The sequence below is a fragment of the Chrysochloris asiatica genome, unplaced genomic scaffold (assembly GCF_000296735.1).
Source record: "Chrysochloris asiatica unplaced genomic scaffold, ChrAsi1.0 scaffold00021, whole genome shotgun sequence".
In the NCBI taxonomy this organism is placed as follows: domain Eukaryota; kingdom Metazoa; phylum Chordata; class Mammalia; order Afrosoricida; family Chrysochloridae; genus Chrysochloris; species Chrysochloris asiatica.
In genome coordinates this window covers 5,146,425-5,158,283 of record NW_006408539.1, presented here as the reverse complement: position 1 = coordinate 5,158,283, position 11,859 = coordinate 5,146,425, and the positions used below count along the sequence as shown (strand labels likewise).

Below are 11,859 nucleotides of genomic sequence, written 5' to 3'. Positions count from 1 at the left end.
ACTTCACCCTGGTCAATGAACACATCTGCCTAAATTCTTCATCAGTCTGATTCATCAGCTCAGTGAAGATATAAATTTTTATGTGCTTATTTCTCAATTAAGACGAAGTAAAAAGTCAATTAAAAATGTTTCCATGGACTGGTTTTTCTCACTCCTCAAAAGTAGGATAGCAAACACAAGAAAGAATCTGAAGATGGAGCCTTCTCTATTTATTAACAAAACACAGTTTTATTCTTGAGAGACTTTCACTAATTACTACATGCTGTGTGATTTTATTTCAGTATAAACAGTCATATCCAGGCTTAAAATAGATTCTATAAATTCTAGACCAATACAGTATGTATGTATGAACTTTCAGGTCAGACATGGTCCCATTGATAATTGTGCCACACTCAATACTCTGCTCATCTCTGTTTCAATCATAGGTCACTGACCACCATATGTGCTTGAAGTCAGTCATGTAATGAGTTAGTGCAAGGGTTAATGAATAAAAGAAATACTAGAGACCAAAAACTAGTTGAATTCAATTGATTGTTAAGTGGACCAGGTTGAAGCAAAACTATGGTGATCGAGTACAAACATCAGTGAGAAGTTTGTGAGAGTAAGCACTATTGTATTTGGATTATCTAGCAATAAACAAATACTGGTTACCGGTTTCTAGTTTACTTTTAAATAGAGTCAATCACCTTAGTTCTCCCATCTGTCTCTTTTTTCTACATTAAATCCATTTCAGAAACATATTACATTGATGAGGGGAGAGCTCAGTACTGGCTCCAAAATAGGCTTAGTGGCCAACACGTATTTTACAAAGGATTCAGCATGATTCAGAAATAACATAAAAAAGACTATCTGAGACCTATGTCCGTAGACAAAATACGGGAGGTTAGTCAATATTCACAGGAAGCAAGTGATGCCTATAAAAATCACTCTAGAGCATCTGTAAGGAGCTCTGGTAGCATAGTGGTTAAAAGTTGGTCTGATATCCTCAAGGTCAGCATTTTAAAACTACCAGCTGTTTCATGGGAGAGAGATGAGTGTTTCTGCTTCTGTAAAGATTTACAGCCTCTGAAACCCTATACAGGGTCGCTATGAGTGAGAACTGACTCCATGGCATATAACCAACCAATCTACCAACCAACCAACCAAGAGCACCTGTGTGAACAGTGCTTGTGAACTCAAGTTCCCTTTGCACAATCAAGAGGACTCCAATTCCAAAGAAAATGCAGCAGAGCTTCAGATTGATAGCATGACTCACATTAGTGCTTCACTTTTATTCCTTCATTTTATCCCCCCTTTCCCCACTCTTCACATTTTTTTTCACACTGCCTAACAAGTGGGAGTCATATGCAAATGTCTCACTCTGCTTTCAGCTTCTATTGGTGAGAGAGTTGTCACTAACTCAGAGACAGGAAAAGAGGGAGAAAAGAGGGAGAAAAGTGGGAGGGAGGACAGGGGAAGGGAGGGAAACAGTTCCATGGACCTCAATGAAAACCCAATATGCCCAAAGCACAGCTTCATTAGTATGTCCTTTTACCATTACCCAATGATACATGAGTTAGATTTCCTCTGTACTGTCAAAAGACAAGAGCAAAACATCTGGGACCAAAATGATCAGTTTGTTTTTGGGATTTGGAAATTGCTGTTTTAATTCTCCCTTTGGGTAGTTTCTGGGTAAAGGGAATGGCATGATTGCTGAGATAATTTTCAAGTTGTTTAAGCATGTCAAATTAGAAACTCCGGGGAATGCGGCCCTTCAAGATACAGGAAGATCTAGTCACTTTTTCTACTGCTGCAGTGAAGGAGACACATAAACTACTGGGCTGAGAATGTTAACTGTGTGTACCTGCTCCTAGGAATGTACCAAATGGCATCCCCATAGATGCATCTGGTGTTCAGGGATAAGGATTTCAATAATAGAGAGGTGTAGGATGATAAAATGGGAAAAGCTACCATTCTGCTTTTAAATAATGGATTGATCCAAGCCTTATGATACACTGGCTTTTATTTATTTTTACTCATGTTGAGTAATTCATTTCTTGAATCACCCTATAGTACTCTGTACTATTAAACACCTATATTGGGGAGGTAACTCTAGTATACTTTGTTAAATATTGTAAAGTGTCTGTCCTGGGGAGGGGAGTCCAGTATACTTTAATCAATTTACATCTGCCATTTCTCTGATTCCATGAAGAAAAGATGCTTGAGAAAGGTATAAAAGGAAATACAATGTGCTAGCTGTTTGAAGAAGCAAGATATGTTGAGATTATGTCTCCAATCCTCTCATGTTCATCAATGAGAAAATAATGCTAATTTTGAAGTGTTCCAAGAGATTAATTGTGGTTAGATTTAGAGTAAATGTTAGGTTTTTTGCTTTGTCCTGTTTTGATGAAATACATACAAGAAAACATACACACAATCAACAATTTTTGTACAGTTCGCTGATGATGGTTACATACTTTACATTGCATCTCCATTCTCACTGTCTCTGCCCACATGGTTTCATCACCATTGACATTAAATCGCCAGCTCCATGAATAAAGGTCATATACCTCATATTATATTTGATACATTGAGTGTCATCAAGTTGGTTCCAACTCATAGCAACCCTGTATAGAGTTTCTGAGGAGCAGTGAGCAGGTTTAAACTGCCAACCTTGTGGTTAGACATCCAGTGTTTTTCCTACAGTGCCATACCAGGATTCCAGGATACATGGTAGGAAAATGCGAATGTTGAGTGAGCAAGTGACACAGGCAATTGACTGGAGTGGTTTGCTAAGTTCTCAAAGAGCTAATAAAGGAACTCTAGTGCCTTGAATTCCAGCATATTCTAAATGTTCTTATTACCAGACATTTTGGAATAGAATATAGAAAACTAGTCGAGTGCCAACATGAGCTATTTACATCCTATCAACATGTACAAATTAATCAGCAATTAACCGAAAATATTTATTTGTTCGAATAATAATTGAATTCTAAAGGAAATCTATTAGAAAATTATCTTTATAAAACATTTTCTTAATAAATTGGTCACATTTATAAAACCACATTGCAAACCATTGTTTTCTTTTTCCTTGCAAATACTGCTGATAAAGAAATTCTACTGTAATAATTAACCACCTTATCATGACCATTATGACCCAAAATTAAATATCTATAAGTCAAGTCTTTCTTCTAAAACAAAATGGCACACTCAGTTAGTTTGAAGTACGGATGCTGCCTATTCTGCAATAGCAGCTTAATTAATATTCTCCACTGTACTGCAGTTTAATAACAATATAGTAAACATGGAATCAGTGGTCAAGAAATCAAATGGTATCGTGCATTTGGCAAATCTGTTGCAAAAAAACTCTGTATAGTGTTCAAGAGCAAAAATGTCAGTTTGAGAAACTAAGGTGCACCTAACCCAAGCCATGGTGTTTTCAACTGCCTCAGATGCATGCAAAAGTTGGACAATGAATAAGGAACGCCTTAGAAAAATGGATGCATTTGAATCATGGTGTTGGTGAAGAATATTGAAAATAACATAGACTGCCAGAAGAATCAACAAAACTGTCTTAGAGGAGGTGCAGCCAGAATGCACCGTGAAAGCCAGGATGATGAGACTTTGTCTCTCATATTTCAGATATGCTATCAGAAGGAGAAGAAGAAAGACACTATGTTTGGCGAAATGGAATCAGTTGAAAAGAGGCAGACCCCCAAAGAGATGAATTGGCACAGTGACAGCAACACTAGGCTCAGATACAACATTTGTGAGGATGGTTCAGGACCTTGTAGTGTTTCTGTTGTGCATAGCAGCTGTATGAGTCTTTGTTGTGTATAGGGTTGCTAACAACAGCGTAGTAAACCCTTCTCCCTGTCTTAAGTCCCTGCTTTTTTGTCTGAATGAACAAGGACTTCTCTGCTGGAATACTCTCAAACAAATATGATTTTTGAGTCTGGTTGGCTAATAAGTTGGCATAACTCTAACAGATACCTGTAATTGTTCATTTTATGCTGTACAAGGACCTCTGGGAAACCCTGTTTGGTACAAATAGCTCATTTACTTGTTCTCTATTTCTGAATAATCAGCACTTGGCGCACAGCTCTACTCTGACACATGTGTGGCTACCATGATTTAGCATCAACTTGGTGGCAACTACTTTGGTTAAGGACATTTCAGTTCCATATGCAGATACCTTAACCAGCTTTCTGCAAAACCACCAGCACCACCAAGCTACATTTATTAAATGACAATAAAATATTCATATCTATTCTATAATTGCCAATATTATATAAAATATGTTTTCAAAACAAGGGTTTTTGTTTCTTGCATGTTAAAGAAAATCATGAAGTAAAATAAATTGCCTAAAAGTTATTACAGTGCTCTTAGTCTAAATGAATACAATATGTATTCAAACACCATGTTTCTCTTTAAATTGTTTTTGTTCCATGAAATGGTAATCACCAGAAGTAAATATTAATTCATTTGAGATATTTTCCTTTTTCAAAATAAAAGATAATTTTTGCCTTTTTCTACATCAATACATTGGATATGGAAAAGTGCATGTCTGAACATCCAATTCCTTGACTCTTAGGAACAATTCCAGAATAATAATTCATAATTCCTTTAAAAACTAAAAAATAGGATAACAGAGAAAGGAAGAAACAGGGGTGCAGGGAGAGGTTTTTCTGCTTGGGGACATCTCTATGCACTCTGAGAAGCATGTGAACAAGTTAAGTATTCCAGGGATAATCTACAATAGGATAGAAGCAGGAAAGTTTGTACTTAGATTCTGGAATAACTGCATATTACACAAGAATCTAGATTGTGATATTTGTGTATAAACATATATAGGAATCAGTTAAAACATCAATTTTGCAACCTAGGAATTCTCTCTTCAGAAAAATTATAAATTGTATTCAAATACAGTAACATCCAGTGTCATTAAACAATGCCTCATTCATAGATCCGAAGAAAACAGTTATCCTTTGCTAGAATACTTTTTTAAAAGATGTGAACATATGCACTATTGCTTATGCATCCATTTCTAAATTCTGCATGATAAAAATGAGTCATTAAAACAGAAGAAAACACAATTTCTTTTTCAAATTTCATTCATTAATAACATACAATAGTTGTGAAATATGCTTGACTTTGCACTAATAATTTCTTCATGTGAGTGGCACATCTATAAAACATTTAATGTTATTGGCAATAAAAATGTCTATCTTTTTAAGGGTAATAGTTTCTTCTGACTATCTTTCTTTTTATTTATTTTTTTCTCCTCCATAATTCACTTACTTTTCATCCCTTCAATTAAAAAAAAAATTTAGACTAATTTCTATGCAATATAATACCTAGAAATATAAGAAGGTAACAACTTTAGGAGACATGTCACTATCTCCAAAAGATAACTTTATTCCATAGAAGCAAAGCTGATCAAATAACCAAGTATGGCTTTCTTGCAGCTTTTTGCATCTGCAAGGAGTTGCACATTGAGTGATAACAATTTTTGACACCAGGTTAGGTCCACTCTGTATATTACTTTCCCCTCATGAGAGCTCAGTAAGGTATACGTCAACACTCACACTATGTGAATGTGGAAACTGAGGTTTGGTGAAGTGAACACTTTCTAAAACTACATGAAATTATTAAAGGAGGGAGTAATGATTAAAAACCAAGGTCTAACTTTCTCTGAACCCCATATAGTTTCTCTAATGTCTCCCGAATCTTCGAAGTCATCTGGACCAATCCCCTCACTTGGGAAGTAAATAAACTAAGGCCCAGGAATAGTAAAATGATTTCTCCATTTGCACACAATAAGTGATGACCAGGGTCAAGGTCAGCCCTTAATTGTTTTATCCTACAACATAGCTGTGGCTTATTTGCAGCTGTAAAATATACTTGAAATAAATTACAAACTTCTGGCATTAGGCGCCTTATCTTATGCTATGTTGTTGTAGTTGTTAAGTGCCGTGGAGTCGGTTCCGACCCATAGCAACCCTGTATAGGGTTTCTGAGGAGCTGTTGGTAACCTTGAACCACTGACTTTGCAGTTCAAACCAACTTTGCTGTCCAGCACCTTAACCCCCATTGCCATACCAGGACTCCATCTTATGCTCTACATTGCCTAAATTAAGATTGATTGAAAGCTATACCAGCTTTTCAAGTCAGGAAAACATCAATCTTTGAGCAACAGTACTTCACAAATACAATCTTATTGCACCTCAAGAAGGATCCTCAATGTCTCTCTTTCTAAGGGAAAATATAAACGATGATGACATATTCAATTCTAATTACACGGACAGGAAACAAAGTCTTTCTCTATCCCACCTCTTTCAATCGTTTTATTTCTTTCTACAGCCAGTTGCCCTCATTAGGACTTAGCTAGAGTAATATACTGGTGAGTGTAGATACAATAGACCTCTTTGTTTGCTGATGGGATATCCTTCAATCTTTATAACATTCATAACAGCAGTATACTAGAAGTAAACAGAACCTCACTTAATTGATATAAGTCTGATGGGAAAGGATGTGGGATTTTTGACACTTCCTGTGCTGATCTGGATAATTTCTTCACATTGAGATGGCCATTCTGTGCCCAACATAGTGGATGAGAGGTGGAATTTGCTCATGACTAGGTTATGAAGTAGAGAAGACTTGGTTGACTTACCCTTGAATTAACCACTTCCAAGGAGACATTCTGTGGTGGAGCATTAGGCACTAGAAATAATAAAACATTGTTACTGTCACAATAATGAAACAGAAATTCAGATCTTCTTTTAAAAAGAAACAGTGTCTTTTCTCAGTTTATAGTTTAATAATTATTATGTAAGTTAATCCAGTGGTATTTCAAAATTCATTTGAAGACATGAAAAATCACTTGGCATCCAGTTACCTATCTGGGGAGACTCCATTAACAGCAAGGAAAGAGACTGCCTGCCGTGACACCAAATACTGCCACTGAATTACAGCTTCCTTGTGATAGACTCCCCAGATAAACCAATAAAAAACACACAGGGGATTTCTTAGCATGCTTCTAAAGGCTTAAGATATTTCAGGATCTGCATGATTTTTATGGAAGAAATAGAAAATTCTAATGGTCCCTCAAGCTGCTTAATCCCTTTAATACAATCTTGACTATCTCTTGAAAAGCAAGAAGGAAAAGAATAGTTTGACATATATTCCAGTTTTTGTTGTTGTTTTTGTTAAGTACCATGGAGTCGGTTCCGACTCATATTGATCCTGCACAGGGTTTCCAAAGCTGTAAATCTTTACAGGAGCAGAGCAGAAAGCCTCATCTTTCTCCCACGGAACAGCTGGTAGTTTCAAACCGCCGACCTTGAGGTTCGCAGCCCAATTCGTAACTACTTCGCTAACTTTTAGTGGTATGTAATTAAACCTTTGTTTCATAGATAAATGCAGGTTACAAAATAGCATTTGGTCAGTTGATTCTGTTAACAAAGGAGGAGCATCATCTCCATCCCACCTCTCTCCTCCCGATAGATTATTTAGACACTTCCTACCTTTTTCTTGCATTTTGATTATTCTACTTCTTCATGGCAGAAGGAAGAACATAAATGATTCTGAATTTTTGTGATGAATACTTACTATACTCAAAAGTACATAATCTAATTTGTGAGTAACTCACAGACAATGATTTGCTGAATGACTGTTATATACCAGGCATTATTCTAGATACCTAGGATGAATTATAAGCAAACTAAAGTTTCCTGTCCTACTTTTGGGACAGGAGTAGTAGTCAATAAATACCGAATGCATCAATCTGCATAGTATTAAAGAGTAATAATACCTAAACTTTTCATGGAAATTGATATCTTTAATAGAAAAGAAATTCTCAGGCTTGAAGAATTTAAAGGCCACTTTTTCCTTTCATCTTAGATTAGATGCATGTTTCCCTAGGACAGTTCTTCTATTTTACCCTGTATTTACTCTGATAATTATGTTTTTAAAAGGAGTCTCTGTGAACCTATGTTATATGTCTGACTTGTTTTTATTTTCTCCAAACTGATATTCAATCATTATTTACTGACTGAATGATAGAATGATTCAATTAATATTTACTTAAATGCTCCTACACCTTTCTGGACATGAATAGAATGCTAACCATTTATCGTGTTTTGATGTTGAACTTTTACTTAGTGTTGACAACACTTGTAGCTAAGGTAGCTTGAGATGGAAAGGTCAACTGAGGTTTCTTTTTTTGTAAATTACATAAGAGTACTCTTTCACAAAGTTTCCATAATTTAGCAAATAAAATAGTATTTAATTTTCATGTACATTATGCTTTTCCTAGTAAATATAAAATTCAATCTCTATAAGGACAGGGATTTTTGCCTATTTTGTTGTTGAATCCCAATATTTATGTGTGTCTGGGACATAGTACAGACTCAGTAAATCTTTTTTGACTGAGTCTGTTCATTAATAACTACAAAGGTTAAAATACTATTTAAAACAACTTTCATATTCAGGGTTTTGGTTACAAGTCATTTATCACTACAATTTTATCTTTGAAACTGAGGCATAACATATATATTTTCTTATTGTTGTTAAGTGCCGTCAAGTCAGTTTCAACTCATAATGCCCTGTATAGGGTTTCCAAGGATCGTCTGGTGAGCTAGAACCACCACGCTTATGGTTTATACCGATTTTGCAATCCAGCACATTAACCCACAGCACCACAGCAGGCCTCTCTGCCTCTGTCTTTCTTTCTGTCTGTATCTATCTATCTATAGTTATTGTTATGCGCCATTTTACCCTATTGTTGTTGTCATGTGCCGTGGAGTCAGTTCCGACTCAGAGCGACCCTGTACAGGGTTTCCTAGGCTGTAAATTTTTACGGGAGCAGAAAGCCTCATCTTTCTCTTGTGGAACAGCTGGTAGTTTCGAACTGCTGACCTTGCGGTTCGCTGCCTGATTCGTAACTACGTCTATATATGGTTTTTAAGGAATGCCTGGTGCATTTGAACTGCTGACCTTGAGGTTAGCTGTCTTCTGCTTATCCTACAGTGCCACCTGTTGTTATTGTTTTTTGTTATCAAGTGGTTCTGACTTCTAATGATTGAGGCTGTGAGTCTTTATGGGTGCAGAACGCTCCATCTTTCTCCTAAAGAATGACTGGTAGATTCATATTGCTGATCTTGTGGTCAGCACATAACCTGCCACTCCATTACTCGGAACCCCCTGTACAAGGTGTTATAAGGTGGAACCAAATTAACTACACTTAACAACAACATCATATTCATAATATTCTGAAAAGCACTAAAAACTCATATAAACACATACTAAAAAATATCAGGCTTTAGATAATATAATTTCAAAAATTTATGAACCATATCCTTTAAAAACAAGGTGTGGGAATAATGTCTTAATATTAAGATAATAAATCCTTAAACATAGAAAAATTGCTCCAATTAATATTTAACAATACACTGTGATACTTACATGCCATATCATTTTTATAAATATATCAAACTCCCTTTTTAGCCAATTAAATAATATCAAAACAAAATTTCCATGACACTAACTCAATTTATGGTAGGTAATTGAATTTCGAAGGAAAAGAAGGTAACTTTTATTTATCATATTTTATTCTAGGTGCTCTTCTAGGTGATATGTAATCATCACTGTCACTTAAATTTAAGATTATAAATGATACTTAATCCTCATTTGCAGAAAGTCATGATTACACTGGCACACAGAACAAATATACATGCAATGCTCTCCATTTGGGAACTATAACAAGTTTTGAAGCATGAGGAAAGTTGTTTGCATTAGAAATCAAAAGTTTATATAATATGACTCCAAAGATTATTATAATGAAGTGCTGGTATATTGTTTCTATCTATTTATCATATGTTTCTTTTTCTTCCCATTGATAGCATGCTAGTTTTATACAAAGTCAGCAAGGAAAGGAAGATGATTTTTTCTACAGAAATTTTAGTTACCTATCCCTACTTGTGTCTTCTCACAACCGATTTCCATATTATTTAAAGAAAAATAGAAAGCAAAATGCTTCGTGGAACTTGGGGAATCCGTATCTTTTGTGGCTTTTCTATATTTGACATCCCAAGAGGTCTCATTGTCTCAAGAGGCAGAAGGAAAGAATGTAGTTCATCACTTTTCTCTTCAAAATGTCAAGCAATTTATCATTTACAATAGGTTCATTAAGGCCAATCAGAGGTGTTTGGTCTGGAAACTCCCCTCAATATGGTGGCACATGCTGATTTGAAACACAAGGTGATGAGGCATTCTGTCTAGTATATTAAGGTCTCCATAATTTCTAAATGAATCCCCATACATACACGCACCTAAATTTCTCCCCTTAGCAAATGGGTGCTGCCATGTATTCACAATTTGTGCATTAAAATAATTAATATTTAATTACACTTTTTTTTTTTGCTTATGGAACTAATAAAGGACATGTGTTTCTACACTGAATCCCACTTGTTTATTTACTACCTTACATGAACATGCTCTGATTATTTCTACCTTTGCAACCTCTTTCACACTCTGTGGTGTCAACTATAAAATGGGGAAAATGAAAGTGTTGTGGAGGTAAAAGATTAATAATGCAAAGTGTTTACAACATGGTTTCCATAGTAAACCCTAAATGAATACTCATAAGAAACACCTTCCCATAGGTATTTTGTTTATGAAATTAGGAGCAATTGTTTGGGGACAAAGGACAAGATAGAATGGATATTCATGACTAATAATTCATTGATAAATTTATGAAGGAACTAGTTAACACTAGAGATAGTGTTTTGGAACAAAATAGCAAAGCTGGTTAAATAATATGGTAAATATCAGACTTCTGAGATTTTATGCTCTAAAATCCCCATGGTTTAAATTAGTTGACTTAGGTAGTAGACCAAATGGAGTAAATGAATAAGCTACAGTATTTCTGTCTAGTAAAACAATTAAGCAGAGTTACAAAAGAGATAGCAGCTCATCTGGGTTAAAAAAAAAAAAAAGTATTTTCTTTATAAACATCTCAGCAAAAAAAGGTGTTTCTTTTTCTGGAGAAAGTTCCCACTGAAAATAATTAAGTCTAATAAATTTGTTTTCATTTTCATTTTTATTCAATTTTCCTATTGCCCTAACATACATTTTATGATAAAAATTACTTTGACGTGGTAAGAAAATGATGTTCTCATAACATAGACTCATTTTGATACAATCATATATTAAATTAGCCCCACAAATAGGACAAATGGCAATAGAATTACTATACATGCAGACATTTGTACAGTTTTCTCTCAAGTATGATTAATTCTCTACCACTCATCTATCAGTTTGTCATACTCTGGTGGCTTGCATGTTGCAGAGATTCTGGAAGCTACATCACCAGTATTTTAAATACCAGCAGGGTCACCCATGGTGGACAGGTTTCAGCTGAGCTTCCAGATGAAGTCAGACAAGGAAGAAGGAAAGGTGGACTAGTTCCAAATATTCAGTCACTGAAAACCTTATGAATAGCAGTGGAACTCTGTCAGCACCAGAATATTGAATATTGAAACATGATGAAAAGTACCAGCATATCATCAGAAGAGCCAGTCAGATTGGAAGGCACTCAAAATACAACTGGGGAAGAGCTGCCTCCTCAAAGTAGATTGCACATGATGGAATGAATGGATTACAGCCCTCAGAACCTTCATTTCCTGATGGGGAACAATTCAAAATGAAGAGAAGCAGAAGAAAACATCCATTAATATGGAATGTATGAAGTATGAAATCTAGGAAAATTGGGAACTTTCAAAAAAGAAGTGGAACACATAATCATCGATATCCTAGGCATTGTTGTTGTTGTTGTCAGGTGCCATTGAGTCGGAACCGACTCATAGCGACCCCATGCAC

The 11,859-nt window shown here is 35.5% G+C and overlaps 1 protein-coding gene across 1 annotated transcript in view; it reads right to left on the bottom strand.

Annotated features, from left to right (window-relative positions):
• The window catches only part of DCC (deleted in colorectal carcinoma), a 1,585,944-nt gene that overhangs the window by 435,124 nt on the left and 1,138,961 nt on the right, over nt 1-11,859 (bottom strand). The window contains exon 12 of the mRNA XM_006837499.1: nt 6,653-6,702. Coding sequence (XP_006837562.1) covers nt 6,653-6,702 — 50 coding nt within the window. The remainder of the gene's footprint in view (nt 1-6,652; nt 6,703-11,859) is intronic.